The sequence below is a fragment of the Diadema antillarum genome, unplaced genomic scaffold (genome assembly GCF_040938485.1).
Source record: "Diadema antillarum isolate AM-2024a unplaced genomic scaffold, OU_Dant_1.0 scf00000139, whole genome shotgun sequence".
NCBI lineage: Eukaryota > Metazoa > Echinodermata > Echinoidea > Diadematoida > Diadematidae > Diadema > Diadema antillarum.
In genome coordinates, this window is record NW_027271028.1 from 2,761,719 (window position 1) to 2,777,500 (window position 15,782).

At 37.7% G+C, this 15,782-nt stretch overlaps 1 protein-coding gene across 1 annotated transcript in view; it reads right to left on the minus strand.

Moving 5' to 3' along the window:
- Positions 1-2,164: 2,164 nt before the first annotated feature.
- LOC139721137 (folylpolyglutamate synthase, mitochondrial-like) overlaps positions 2,165-15,782 on the minus strand; it is an 18,301-nt gene continuing 4,683 nt past the window's right edge. Inside the window, exons 4-10 of the mRNA XM_071632468.1 lie at positions 15,149-15,210; positions 9,271-9,373; positions 7,903-7,980; positions 7,155-7,317; positions 5,175-5,401; positions 3,821-3,890; positions 2,165-2,481 (exon numbers count right to left, since the gene is read on the minus strand). Coding sequence (XP_071488569.1) covers positions 2,165-2,481; positions 3,821-3,890; positions 5,175-5,401; positions 7,155-7,317; positions 7,903-7,980; positions 9,271-9,373; positions 15,149-15,210 — 1,020 coding nt within the window. The remainder of the gene's footprint in view (positions 2,482-3,820; positions 3,891-5,174; positions 5,402-7,154; positions 7,318-7,902; positions 7,981-9,270; positions 9,374-15,148; positions 15,211-15,782) is intronic.

Consider the following 15,782-nt stretch of genomic DNA (forward strand, 5'->3'; position numbering starts at 1 on the left):
CCCTTGTTCTTCCCTTATTTGGGGGTATTTGTGGGGTTTGAGGGTTTTTGCCTTCGTTTTTGTTTCTGGAATGGTCATTTAAAGTAGACCTTCTATTAACACTGCCTCAATAAAGAATCTACATTTGTCAAATCTTGGATAATACATACGCAAATGATTATCACTAAATATTTAAAATGATGACATGTCTTTTTAGTAACAGTGTAAAAAACACACCTTAATCACATCAGTATTAATAATATCGAATAAAATCAAGCTAATTATTCAACATTTTGAGGGCTTCTGATTAATAGTGATTTATCTTGGCAATCCCACGTTTGTTTCATTTCCATCGGAGAAGATGGCTCGATAGCCCATATTCAGCTGCAATAACTGGTCTTCCATGGGGTCCAGTTGGATGCAAGGCAGGATCACTTCACCAGGTTAAAAACGCCCGGCTACTTGCGATGAATAAATGAAGCGGGATCTTTTACGTGCGTGAGTTGTGACACTCTCACACACGGGACCTCAATTTTCATTTCATGTCTTGATTATCTCATAAGAGTAAATCAGATGGAAGAAATGAATAAACGATGGGGAAAGATTTGCGTTACATTTTTAACCTTTGCTACTTAACCTAATACAATACAAAACCACATCAAATCAATACAATAATGAATACTCACGTTAGCGAAGGAAAACTAATAAATGTGTCAGTATGTTGAAATGGAGCCAAGTTTACTCTTCCTTTTTATCTACTTGTACCTATTACATTTCCTTTAACTCGGATCTGAAATTCCTTGAAGTACGTTTATCAAGTTTCGTCCTCAGCATTGCTAACAGAAACAATGTACATGTACTGGTATTTCAAAATAAGAAAGTAATTTTCCAGTAAAAAAAAGAAAGGGGAGTAAACTTATAATACTCTTGGAACTACTTTCATAGCATATACTAAACACTAAATGTAACACAGTTTTTTTTTTGTGTGTGATGTGCGTACTTCTCTTTTTTTCTCATCTCTAATGTAAAGCATCAGATAGACAATTTACAAAAAAAAAAATCCTGACATAATTATAAGTGACATAATAAATCCTTCTTTTTGCTGTTTGCATGGTCACTTTATCTATATTTCATGAAAGTAAGCGTACTGCTATAAAGACAGTCGTGATTAGCATTTACGAGCAGAATCACTGAAAAAAAAACAGCAAAGAAAATGTATAAATCATGTGATCCTTTTGCCTACAGACAACCAATGTCTATGTTTCAGCAGTGGAGATGCACAATCTTGCCTGCAGGGTCCATGCAAGCACAACATTGGCTGGTCAGTTTTTAACAGGCTCAATTCTAACTGTACTGCTAATATTCATTCAAAAATTATTTGTAAAGGGCCCCAGTTTTCTCTCTCTTTTTTCTTCCTATAAAACAACAACATAATATTCATTCCTCCAATCAATGAAAGAGGAAGAATTGATAGAATGCAAAACAACTTAAACGCACACGACGTCTCTAACTGAGGGCAATGGACTTTGGATTGCTCTGAGCTTGTGGTCCAGCTAACACAGTTGTTTTATGCTTGGCCGTTCAACATGTTTGACTACAGGGCCTTTAGTCACTAGTCGCAAATTGCACATCGTTCTCTTGGATTTTTGGATTTTTGAATGGATTTTTTGAATTCTCACGATAGAATCCGTCAAATGCCTCTTGGATATGGCTTAACAACTCACCTACCATTTATTCTGTCTTCAGTGGTCTTAGTAAGAATTACTGATAATCAGCAAAGAACATGTGTATGATTATCACAACTATACTGAAATTGATCATTGATGGTCTATCACTACAGACACTGTTGGCAGTCTTACAATGAAAGCATCCTTTTAACTATTTGTACGACCGAATATATTGCTTTCTTTGTGAGAAGTAGATGCTCTCAAATCCATGTCTAAATTTAGCAATGCAAGAGCACGTGAACTATATTACCCCATATCACGTTAATCCATACCGAATTGTCTTCAAGGATTTCACAATATTAACTTGCATTACCTTAGTACGCACTATAGTGCCGCTGTGGTAGCATTTCTACTAAGAGGATCATGCTAAAAACGATTCGCTTATAGGAAGCCCAATCAATTCTGTGTTTTCTCATGCTACAGCAAGATTCTTAAAACTGGTTCATCTATCACTCAGTTCAAAAGCGGGATCCATGGTTCACGATTTCACCAACGATGTAGAAATTTCCGGTCACCATCACCTGCACGTGGCTTGCGACGTCGAGTCGTCCTTCGTCATCGGATTCGCACGCCTGCAATGGGGGCAGATCCCGAAGGTCGTCGACGGTGCCCACGGCCCATCGGAGGGCAGACGGTATCGAAGAGGTCGCCTTCACTTTAGGGCGCTTTGTCTTTCCCAGTTTATCCAAGGCTTCCTCGTAGTAGGTCTTCAGTTTTTCAGTGTTTTTCATTTCTCCCTCAAAAGTAAACTTCGTTTTGGCGTTGTAGAAGGCAGCTAGAAAAAGAAGCAAACCCGATCTCATTTTTGCGGGACATTATGTGATTTTTCATTACTTCATCCTTCATAAGGACTAACAAAGCATCATCCAATACTCCAATATAATCCAATATAGTCCAGACAAACAAACATAGTAGGCTGTTTTGTAATACTATACCTTCTTAACCAACAAACGTTGTTTGGGCGAGATTTTCATAGACAATTTTTCCCATATTCAATTTCTACGGATAGCTATGAACATTGATAATAAACTCTCCTAAAAATGTGATATTAGTAACATTATTTCTTGAAACCTTGGTGTTATAAACAGAGTTGAGTTCTACCTCCCATTTTTTTCCTGTATACATGTACCTTCACGCTGTTAAACCTTCATTCAAACGTATATTCAAATAAGTTGTCAATAAGTTTAGTTGTTTTTTTGTGTGTGTGTTTTGTAAGGAGTTTATAGGTGACGGAAGTTTATACAGAAAACAACCAGAAATGGTGTGTGACGGCAGTTTTCCTAAAAAGTCGTTGAATGAAACTATAAATCGAAGTATTTGGCGATATAGGTTAGAATCTGAAGTTTGAGGCGAAGTTAGCGAGTGTAAACCCCAGCTGCAGAAATATCGCGATTTTTCATCACGTGACTTTCGGTATCGGATGCCACCGGGAGTTTACGCGCGCTCCCGATCCCTCTTTGGATCGAACGTGTAGAGAGTACGTCGGTCACTGGCCAGAGTACTAGTACACACAGTATGGACAGCTGTGCACAGGTCTAAACGGCCGATCCTCGATCGGCTCGTGGTCTCTCACCTCCCTCTCCCTGATGAAACTAGTACGTGAAAACTACTACTAGTAGCAAACCTGAAGTTCTCCAACCACGTATCATCACCCCATGACGACTTAACAAAATAATGTTCTCCCAGAAAATGCGTTGATTCAGATTGCGGGAGTGCCCGTACTGCTCTCATACGTTGTTTGTGGAATACAGGAGTACGTAACAAGAGTGAGTTCTTGCTGTCGCCTGATAAAATACCAGTCCTAACTTCCAAGTCCTACTTCTCACTTTCGTCATATCGGTATAAGTATATTACGCATGCAAGGTACGTGAGAAGAGTTTAACACTTCATGGAATCCTGATTACCACTTTTCTTTATATGTGTTATATATCTTGAATCACGCTTAGTAGCCAAACGTGTAGCAGTTGGGTTTTTAAAGAAATGAGAAGGAAGCACATGCAATTTCATACAATGTGGGATTTGGTTTGTTGTAAAATTGATGTGGTTGATGAAGATTCATTCTAAGAATGAGTTACGTCAGTAGAGTTTCAAGCAGGTTTTTTTCAACAACTTACGATGAGCTTCAGGCAGCGTCCCAGCTATCATCCAACTCGGACAGAATATGGTGGCATCGAAGTCATAATCCTGTAAAACACACAAAAATTTACAATAACATAACACCCAGTTTAGGGCCGGCGCGAAGAGGGGGGGGGGGGGGGGGGGGGGTCTATTGGGTTGCATCTCAGTCGGTCACATTTTTGGTTCTTTAACAGAAAAATTGAAATAAAAAGCTCACAAGAACACCCATTACTTTCGAGGTATCTGCTAAGAGACTTTTTTCCCAAGGAAAAGATATGGAGCATTAACTTTTACCCAAACCAATCACGACAATTCATCATAACGATCATTAATATTGCTTATAGAGCGCATTACACATAGTGTATTATGTCCAGATGAGCTAAAGAAAAGGAAATGTCCTAATATGCCTTGAAAATTGAATATCTACATCGAGTGTCTCTTTACCTTTTCGAATGTTCTACCAATAGAAGAATCCAAGAAAATTAACTGACCTCAATGAACAATATCAATTGAAATCTGCCTTGAAATGTTTTTAACAGTTTCAGGAAACACTAAACTCTGTGTGATTACATTATGTAAATTCTTTCCTTTTATTGAGTGCATCCCATGGGCACAATCCTACACTCTGTGTTAAGGACCAAATAATCGTTTTTATTGTTTTCATTATATCATTGTTTTTACTACAGATATATATTATTGTATTATAATTAGACATACATAAACATGCACGCATATGTACATGTGTTTTTTCATCTAGTTAAATACTTTACATCACGCTTGTTTTAAATCTGATTATAAGAGGTTGGAATAACCTTTGACAATAGCAAATTATTTGAAAGGGATGGTATAGTATTGGTGGAGATGAGGATTGGGGTTTTTTTAAATTTTTTTTTAATATACAAAGAAACCATTTATGAAATAGTAGAGAGCATACCATTCTAAGAGGAATTCAAAGCTTATTTCATAAAAATCAGTTTTGGAATGGCTGAGACAGCCAAAAACAAAGTACAACAAAGCAATCTTAATAAAAGGTATGGCCCAACTTTGATTAGGATCGCTCTGTTATGGATATCTCAGTCATCTCAAAACCAATTTTCATCGAATAAATATTGATTTTTTTTAAATTACGTGCTCTTTCATATTTCATAAGAGGCTTCTCATTATATCTCACCGAAAAGAATGTGAGAAACCTGAAGTTAGGTCTCAACCAAAACTATACGATCCCTTTAATAAGAATGAATGAATCTTTTTAATTTCCATATCATGTCTGCCTAATTTCCTTGACATTATCTCTACGACAACTCCCAATCTCAGACCCGTTTGCTAATTTGTTTCTTCTTTTCGTCTTACTGCGAGTTTTGTCAGGACGCCTTGGGTCTTGTCCTTGGCTTTCATGCTGAACATGAGCACGCGGGTCACTGGTACACCCAGCCTCTCCCTTTCTTCTTCCGCAGCTAAATGAAACCATTCCTTGCACGAAGTCACGCTCATCTCATTGCTCGCGGTGTCGCAGTAGAAGGTGACGTGGTTCCAACGCACAACTTGGTGGCGGCCCGGTAACGAGCAGTCCTTCAACCCTGAGGGAATAAACACCAAACTTTTTGCAGTATTAAATATGCACGTCACCGCTTGAAAATGTATGAAAGGGTCACTTCTTTTGAGTTTTAAGCGCGTGATCACATATGCGATGTTACTTGTCCATGATCATGAGGATTTTATTTCAAATATCGGTTCTCTATATACGTAAAAGATAAGGAGGAGAGATCAGTAGGTGCATTTCACTGTTAATATCCAATTAACAAATTGTTTGTTAACGTCTGAAGGAGACACGTGATGCATCAAAATTTTGATGCAGTTAATGAAATACATTGAGCATTATAGATATATTACTGCTCTCTTCTTGCAAATAGAATGATTGGCAGTTTCTTTCTATCCTCTAGACCTCTTCCTATCTTCGTAAAGTCTTTCTTCCTGTTACCTTTAATACATGTAGTTACGGATATCATGTAGCAAAGCGTTCACGAAGAACTCGGCATTAACCTAGAAAGCGCTGATTGCGTGTGACATTATGTATTAAAGTTAATAACGAAATATACACATTGACCTCAAATGGATATAAACATAATATGTAAAATTAACAAAATATTTTCAAATGCAATGTAGTATAGATTTAAGTACAAAAGATTTGTATAGTTAATTTACATAGTATAGTGATAGACATTGGCTATATGTTGACTTATGGTCCCTGTAAGTTAACACGCATTTTTTTTACAGTTAAGTGAAATCAAGGCAAGCCATTCGTGAGTCCCCTCTCTCCCCTGCACCTTTGCACCTTTCCATCCCCTCCCCCCAAGGGAGTAAATCCATGAAAATAGTTTCCTATTCGTTTTGTCAGGAAAATGCTGTCATTTTGTCAAACATCTTTGCGTATGTTTGTTTTGACGGGCCCTGTGACGTTGAATATGTCATTAAAGTTAAAAAAAATGCAACAATTCACTACATTTTACATCTGAGTGATATATTGAACTTGTTTGAACACCAGATTTTGTAAATGTTGAAAATGTTATTTAATGTTTAAAAAAAAATCGGTGTTATTGTAGTTTTGTTTATATGTTGCATTCTTTAAAAAAAAGGAAATACTTTGCAGAAGTTAGATTATGATAATAAAATTGGGCAAAAAGTAAAAGAACAATATCACCGCTGATGTCGTGGTCCTACCTTGTATAAATGGATCGGGCAGCACAAATGGTTTCGCGACAGGAATACCTTCTTCCGCAGTCGATATCCCCGGAAGGTCTTCATAACAAACAGAAAGAGAACAGACGGAGAAATATTTACCTTTCACACACTGCATGTACAACGCGATGCTAATTGCAGCTCTTGAGTTTGTGCTCCCAAAACAAGACAGACATGATCTCTGGCCATGTGATTAATGTTTACTCCCCCGTACGATACAACTATGGTATTTATGAATATGTCTATGTGGGATAGGTAAAAGTCATTGCTATTGATTTTGTCCTTGCGGTTTGATCGTTATCACAGACACATCTGCCCGAAGGGATATTTCTCATTTGATTGGAGGGATTGAAAAGTACAAGTATATACTTGTATACGCATATGTGAATAAATGAATACATTAATTAATAAATAAGTTTATCGATTAAGTTCAAAGCAAATTATATATGTCTAATGCCAAGTCTCACAAAGCAATACTGAACATTACAAATTGTGATCAATAGTATGGTACCTAAAGGAAAACATTTATTCATATTTCGTTTGACGGATTTGCAACTAATGCAAGAAACAATATCAAAGGGATATGAAACTAACCGTTGAAGTCATAGCGACCAGAATGTTTCTCCTCAATCCAGCGCTTCGCCATCTGAACAGCCAAGGCGGCGTTGTTGTGCTGAAAGTCACCATGAAGACCAAGTTCGATTGCTCTGCCATCGGTCTCGTAGGCAGAGAGAGGAGGGCAAATGTAAGGGATCGCCTGTCAAGATGAATACAAATGTTTGTTTAAATTTGGCCTATACCTGTCATGCATACGTGCAGTGGAACCCACTTGAAAGCGAAAGTATGCTGTATTGACGTTCATTCATGATTACTAAACAATCTTGTTTATATCTAAACCAATAGAAACGAAATAAATAAAACAGTGAATTATTACACTTCAGCAACATCGATACATGGCCAATCAAGTGCGACCAGGGCCCTGTTTCATAAAGCTATTCGTAAAGTTACGAATAACTAATACGAGTCACTGATGATCAGTTCTGATGTGCTTTACTTATCAAAATGTCCATAATTCAGCACAAGAATTGATCATCAGTCGCTCGTAAGTCGTCCGTAACTTTACGAGCAGCTTTATGGAACACCCCAGTTACTCATTAACGCTTTAAAAATAATGATCTGACAGGAACATACCGGTACATTCTCTTTTACCTGCAGCTCATAAATATGTTTGATTCGTGCGTGTGAGAGTGAGAGTGAGTGTGAGTGTGTGTGTGTGTGTGTGTGTGTGTACAAGAGTGTGTAGGGGTTGCTACCATTGGCTATACCAAGTAGACAAGCTTACTTCAATTTCCATCGTGCGCAGTGCAATCACCTTCAGAGGTCCTTTCGGCTGGTTGAGGGTGAGCAAAGGGCGGTCTTTCTGCAAGTTAACCGCAGCACATCATTAGAAAAAGTCATTTTTCGTTTTATTGGTTAAATAGGAACAAAACATCGACCAAAATATTAACTTTATTGTAAAAATGACGCAGATTAAACAGCTATCCAAGAATATCCGTCACGCCATTTGAAATCAGGTTAATTATGGGAAACCAACATGTCTAAACGTATTTGTAGATGTTTTCATCTCTTACATAAAACCTTGCATGATCACGAGAAAAGAAAATCAATACACATGTACTTTATTTCTACACAACTGTATTGGATGTACTGTATACATAAAAGTTGTAAGACCGTGTGAAGATGTAATATGCAATTCCAAGAGAACATACGTAGGAAGTTGTGTCTGAGTAGGGAAAAAAGGATAAAGTGGGGTCTAAATATTATATATATATATATATATATATATCTGCGGAAGATGTGGCATGTTACAAAAAAAAAATGAATTTAAGTCTTCTTTATTGAAAAGATAGAATACCGCTTAAAACCCACTGCGAGTAGCAGGTACGATGACAAAACATAGCTAATAACCTAACGGCTGATATTAGTATTTTTGGAGGTTTGTTAATCCGAAAATGAATAAGATTCGTTATTCCAAAATACACAATACCTAGAGGTTCGTCAATTCCACAATGAAAGAGGATTCCTTAATTCAAACATACGGGGCGTTATATGTTGAATCCATAAACGAAAACCGTTTCATCATTCCGAAGGTTCCGAAGAAAATTGCAAAATCATTTTTGTATGAACCTGCCTTTGTACATTACGAACCTTATTTCATTTTCAGATTAATGCATCTTCAGTATAAAGAACCTTGTTTTATCGTGGATTAACTCATTTGATCTTCGGAATAACGAACCTTATAATTATCTAATTTTGGATTAACGACAACCTTCGGAATGACTAACAGAAGTCAATAAAAACATAACATGGTGTCTAAATAAAAACGTACTATGGATAACAGCTACTCCGCGATCGATTCACACATAAGTACATGTACTCTTTAGGCACAACGCATTATTTACGAAAAAGTTGTATCAATTAATTAAACCTCTTATAATGTCACTGCCAATAATATTACGCACATTTGCAGACGAAAAACTGCACGCAAAACGGAAAAGCAGACCGCTCTGTGTGCCATTTTTTGTTTGTCGTAATTGATGTATTTTTTGTATTAATTGCTAAAAGAGGTGAGTCAGTTAATTTAAGCAGACATGATGTGTGATAACATGTATATTTTCATTGTCCAATGTCAGCGACAAATAATTCTTACCTTAGCGATGCCCGATTTGTGCCAGGCGATGCTCTCCAATGTGGTTCCAAGATATTCGGTGTGGTCAATGCCGAGAGTCGTGAGGCCAACAACAGCTGGGGCCCTAGGTAGTGAAGTGCGGAGTAAGGGTGGGATTTCACGGAGCACGCGAACGATTTGCGAAGGACGCGAATTAGTACAGTCTGCTATGTCGAAATATTGGGTCCCGTGAGATTTTCGTGCCAAAATTGATTTTTTTTTTTTTTTTTTTGGCTAACTTGGTCAATTTGGGGGTGCTGAATCCAAAAAACTTTGGTTCCATTTTTTCCGACCACGTCTTCAGCCGCCATTTTGAATTTCAAAATGGCCGCCATAGTAAACGGTATTTTGACCCAATTCTCATAATGTGAGCGTCATAGAAGGCTCAAATTTGATGAAAAAAAGCATGTTTATGATGTCAGACATTCTGGTACACCATTTTCTGATACTGTAGATAGTATTAATACAATTTTTAGGCAGCCATCTTGAAATTCAAAATGGCCGCCATAGCTAAATATATTTTACCCATATCTAAGGTTGTAAGCATTATGGAAAGTATAAATTCGGGGTAAAGAGCATGCTTGTGATGTCAGGCATACTAACATATACATTTTTTTTTAATGATGGATCATTTTATTGGCGGCCATCTTGAAATTCAAAATGGCCACCATAACAAACGTAATTGGGCCTGTATCTCATATCGTATACATTGAGTAAGGTTGTAATTCGGGGCAAAGAGCATGCGTATGCTATTAGACATTCTGAAACATCTTTTTCTGAAACGATGGTTCATTTTGATATTGAAGGCGGCCATCTTGAAATTCAAAATGGCCGCCATACCAAAGCGTATATTTTGACCAATATCTCATGTTGCTAGGGGCTGTTGTAAGCAATAAAGAAAATTCACATTTCGGGCATAAACCAGGCTTATAATGTTGAACATTCAGATGCACTTTTCCCCTCCCTGAAATTGCAGATCACTTTCGAGGCGACCATCTTAACATTCAAAATGGCTGCTTTTCAGCAAATATATCTGGTTACAAGCAATGAATGTCTATGGTGGCGTACAGTTTACATTCTTTTAAAAACAAACACATAGATCCTATACTTTCTGTAATAATGAATTATTCGCTTTGGCCGCCGCTCTTGAAATTCAAGATGGATTTCGACCATATTTGGTGCTGTAAGATTATTAAACTGCAAACCCAAGCATGCTGGAACACTCATGTGTAAGTCAATCACTTCAGTGAATTGCATAGGCAGGACTGCTTCCTGTCCCGTAGGTACACTGCCATGTTGAAATGCAAAACGACTGCCATGGGAAACATTCCTTTAAAAGCATTGCATTTGAGTAAAAATTGTGAATGGGAAATCATGTGATTCTGACGTCAAAACAAATGAATTTCAAAAGAACCTCTTAATAACTGTGTCTGAGTGACTAAATGCCCCATTTAGACGATTTGCTTGTAGAGTTTACAATATTAGCCCTATATTCTAAAAATTTGTGAGATAGTCACTTTAATAGATATAATGTCTTCTAGGCCCATTCCCTGCATGAGTTTTTGAAGTCACAGCACTTTAAAGCTGTACACGGGGAGGATTGGTTCTATAAAATTCTTCCAGAAACAATGACTTTTGCATTTCTTGCTATGAGCATGATAATGAATTCTGTGGCCACCGTTTGTGTAGGAAGCTCCAAGTATTTAATTTAACAGTTTATGGATACCCTCTGGAAATAGCTACAATGTAATATATCATATTTCCCTGTAGTAGAGGCACAAATTAGGTTGTGAGAGTTGACGAGGTTTGCTCTCTCGATGTGTTGTATCAAGACTCTACTAGGGCAAAGCGGGAGATTGTCCTGGTTGAAGTCATCCACGCCAAACTTCTGGAAGGCATGGACTGTGTCATTTCACATTCTGCATGATTCCATGCAGGTTCAGATACTTCTTGGTCCATCTGCTCTTTGTGACATCCTCAAATTTTCAACTTCAGCCAGCACCATGAAAGGCATGAAAAAGCAGACCTTTATAGTTGTTGTTTTTTTCACAACGAACTGCAGAACATAATCTCTAAATAATGTCAATTGTACTTTTATCATTTTAACATTTTTCCAGTGATGGAGCAGACATCATGCAATGCAGTAAGTAAAGCAAACTTGAAGATCCATCAGGAGAATTGAAATGTCAGTGTATACGTAATAATCATGAATATCTCTGATTTTTCCGTTGCTCTTGAAGTAGCATCTAATACATACAATGGAATGAGGCTATCTGTTTCCTCGTTGTGAGTGACGGGTGACAGCTCCCATGGCATCTTTGATGAACCCTTTGTTTCTTTTCTTTCCGTGATGTGGTCTCTGTGTCAGATAGAAATGACTGCTAAGTATTTCAACTTTCAGGCTGATTATTTGGCTCAGTTTTGTGGATTTCTAAGGCATGGGTATGAAAAATGAACCTTTTTGAGTGAGAATGAGGAGAAGGCCATGAAATTATAAGATGAAGAGTGATTGTTGAATTACTTAGAACTTATACCTTCCGATAATTGTATCGTCCAGCAATGACTGGATAATGACAGGTCTATTAGACTGTAGAACCAGTAGAAATGTTTTGAGAAGTTGGTGATCCTCTTATGCTTAATGACTTTGGATCCGATCTTACATGGTGTATTTTGATTGCACCAGCTGAATGTCTGGCCTTTTCATACTATCCGAGAAATGAATATATTTTCATTCTCTTAGATACAAATTCTTAGTACAGAAGATGAAAACTGCCCTTTTCATCTCTTTCTAGAATATCCCCCTTGCATGTTTCCTATAGCTGAATGCCAAACACCACATTCATCAGCTTCAAGGCAGTGACAATTAATTTTTGAGATTACCTCATGTGATGGTCTTCTAAATTGCGGAGGAATTCTGATGCACGCAAAGTGCCACAGAACTGAGCTATTATTGCTCCTTTGTTGTTTTAGAATCATAGGCTGAACAGCAGTAAGCATCTTGGAAGTCTTAATAATTGAAGATGACCCACTCAAGGGCAATCAGGAAAGAGGCTACTCATTCCTTATTAATTCTGCATTATTCTAGAGATATATCTAGTGTCTGGCAAATCTTGTTTCAGTTTGTGGCCAACAAACAAGCTTGTGAATGGGATGCCTGGTAGGGTGACCGTGACATTTCTTGCCATTGCGAGACTTTTCCTTGTTTGTCTTCAATCTCTCGAGGCAGCATCAAGTTTTTGAAGATCACCTTCAATTGTATCAATGGTTGCTTTTGTACAAATATTTTACTGACTGGGATTAAATGTAATCATTAACGAGGTTCCACGATGCAAAGTGATGTGTTCCCTGAGAGGCAAAAACAAACCGCTTTAGCGCGCAATTTGGTAACCGCATATACCCGCCTGGCTATATGGGATGTAACGCTTACATGCTTGCTTGCCCACATGTATGGGACAGGGGTATCCCCCCCCCCCCCCCCTGCTCAGTTTTTGCCCCTCAGCATAGCTTGATCACGTCATTGGAACCTCGTCCTTACATTTTGAATTTATGGCGACCATTTTGAGAGATGGCTCTCATTCTGCTTGACCTGGAAATGAATTCGGTCTAACTAGAACTATTTTGGCATATTCATCTAAGGCGCTTACAACGGATATGTTTTCTATATAGCAGCCATCTTGAATTTCAACATGGTTACCTGTCTAATGATCCACAATTAGGAAATAGCTGTACTGGAACGTTGGGAACCACAAGCATGCGCAGTCTTGAAAATTTGATGCTTCTACAATAATTGTAACCTAAGATATGGGTAGAAACGCTACGGCGGCCATTTTGAAATTCAAGATGGCAGCCTACAAACTGTACAAAACAATCCACAATATTAGAGAAAGATATATCTGAGTGTCTGACATCACAACGAGGCATTTTGAACCAAATTTGAAGCTTCTATTGTACAGTGCTCACTCTATGAGATATGGGTCAAATTACAGTTTCCCATGGCGGCCATTTTGAAATTCAAGATGGCAGCCTACAAATTGTATCAAAACAATCCACAATATCAGAAAAAGATATATCAGCGTGTCTGACATCACACCCATGCAGTTTGCACCAAATTTGAAGCTTCAACAATGCTCACTTTATGAAATATGGGTCAAAATACAGTTTGCTATGGCGGCCATTTTGAAATTCAAAATGGCGGCTGAAGACGTGGTTGGAAAAAATGGAACCAAAGTTTTTTGGATTCAGTACCCCAAAATTGACAAAGTTAGCCAAAAAAATCAATTTTGGCACAAAAATCTCACGGGAGTACATAGTAGCCTCTACTAAATGGCAAAATCCAGCATTCGTATTTTAGTCCGCAAAAGATCGCCACACGAACGTGAGGGTTCGGAAGCGTCGTCAAATGTTCGCGAATGTCGTTTTTACTTCGGCGTGAATTTCAAAAAAGTTTGAAATTTTTTGCGAACCTTTTCCGCACACTTGGTCGTGATTTGCTCGTGAATTGTTCTCGAAAGTGTCTTTAAAGCCTCGTCATATGCGCAAGACCTTCGCAAGACACGCGCGATGTTCGCAAAATGTTCGTGAAACCCCAAACAGACTCCGAAACTTTGGAGAATGTCTCGCGTATGTTACGCGAAATCTGCGAAGTTTTTCCGATCATTTTACGACGCAACTGCAAACTGTTCGCGTACCTTTTGAGACATTCTCGCGAACGTTTAGCGCACGTTTGGGGGATGTATGACCTATACGTTTTCTACAAATAAAAATCGTAGCATACATCTTAACATCAAACAATTATTAACAACTAGAGTAACAAAAGAAATTAAAGACTAGCAAAGAGAAATAAATGTTTGATATACAAAAAAAAATCGCAGAATACACTTAACGTTAATCTAAAGTATGCAAAATTTCATTTGAACTATAGAGATTATGTGTTGGAGGAACTGCAAAAAAAAATCAAATGCTTTACTAGTGGAGATAGGTCCTAGGAAAAAGAAAATGTAGGCAAGCACACGATAGAAAAATGAGAGAAAAAGAAAGGAGAAATAGAGGAAAGAAAAAAAATCAACTCAAGACAGCTTCCACCTCTCCTTGGGTACATTTTATCCCATGATTATCGAAAATTTTTCGTTGTTCGCATTTCCGTCGCGTGTTCTTCGTGTACGTAACACGCTGTACTTTAGCAATGATACACACGACATTCGCACATACGTCGTGGGAACTTCGCACAAATTGCGCAAGAATAGTTTTCGGCTTCATTGTCGGAACACATTCGGAGAAAAACGTCTCCGAATGCTGGATTTTGAAATTCGCATCCTTCGCAAATCGTTCGCGTGCTCCGTGAAATCCCACCCTAAGGTCAGTTAGGTCAAGAATTGAATTTTTGAAATTGAAGTAAAAAAGAATAGTGAACTTTTCTCAGCAAATCACCAAAATGTCATCAGCCGGTATAATGAAAGCCATAAGAGTGCCATATTCCTTACATGCCTATATCTATCATCCCTATAGCGTCTTGAAATCATCCTTGAAGCCATGTTTGCCATAAGCGAGAAAAGGATGATATTTAAAGTTCAAAGTTCAAATTTATTTTTGTTGTTGATTTCTAGGTTTCCCGATCGTAAGTCTTTTTTCAGATACTATAGTTTAGAGTATGGAATCTTATAGATTCATATGAAAGTTTTGGAATTAATACAAGATAGCATACATGCAATGACTTATCCATGCATTAGCGTTATCATGAATATGACAGTAGATTTTTTCCTGCCTGTGTTAATAGTTTAGTTCTTGCCAATGGACGGGATAATTCAAAATTGAAAATATGACTACAGAGGTTCCACTCATGCCAAATTGCTATCGAACTTACCGAAAAACATTTGAGTAGTCATTTTCTCCCCCAATGAACACTTCAAATATGACGACATCAACCTAGGATGAAATCATATTGACGTGTGATTTTTCATAGCTGCATAACATACAAGAGACAGTGCATCAATAGATTTGACAAAAAAAAAAGCTTTCATGAATATTGTCGATAATGCATACAGAAAAATAATACACTGGATGAGGCTGAAACGCGTAGTACATGTATTGCCATGTGTACGTCTCATAGTGAATTAAAAAACAATACAGACTGTTAAGGCTTTCATGATGTCACGGTTTTCCTGTGTCTAAACCAATGCCTGTGAAAGAAACGACTCAGTGTGACTGTATGACACAGTGTCCTCTTTAGGACAACCAATGCAGACATAAGACCAAGATCAATGTTCCCCAAAACACAGCACACATATCAAAGCAGACTCAAACTTTACTATGAAAGATCTCAACACACCAGGGCACTATTCATATTTCTTATTCTCCCGAATATTTTTGTTAATTATATCATTAAAATTGTTGCTTTTCGTACCATACACATGGCCTCGGTACAAGATTTTTTTCTGTTTTTCATTGCACTAGAGCAGCAAGAATCAAAACCTATAGACAGATAATGGGATTGGTAG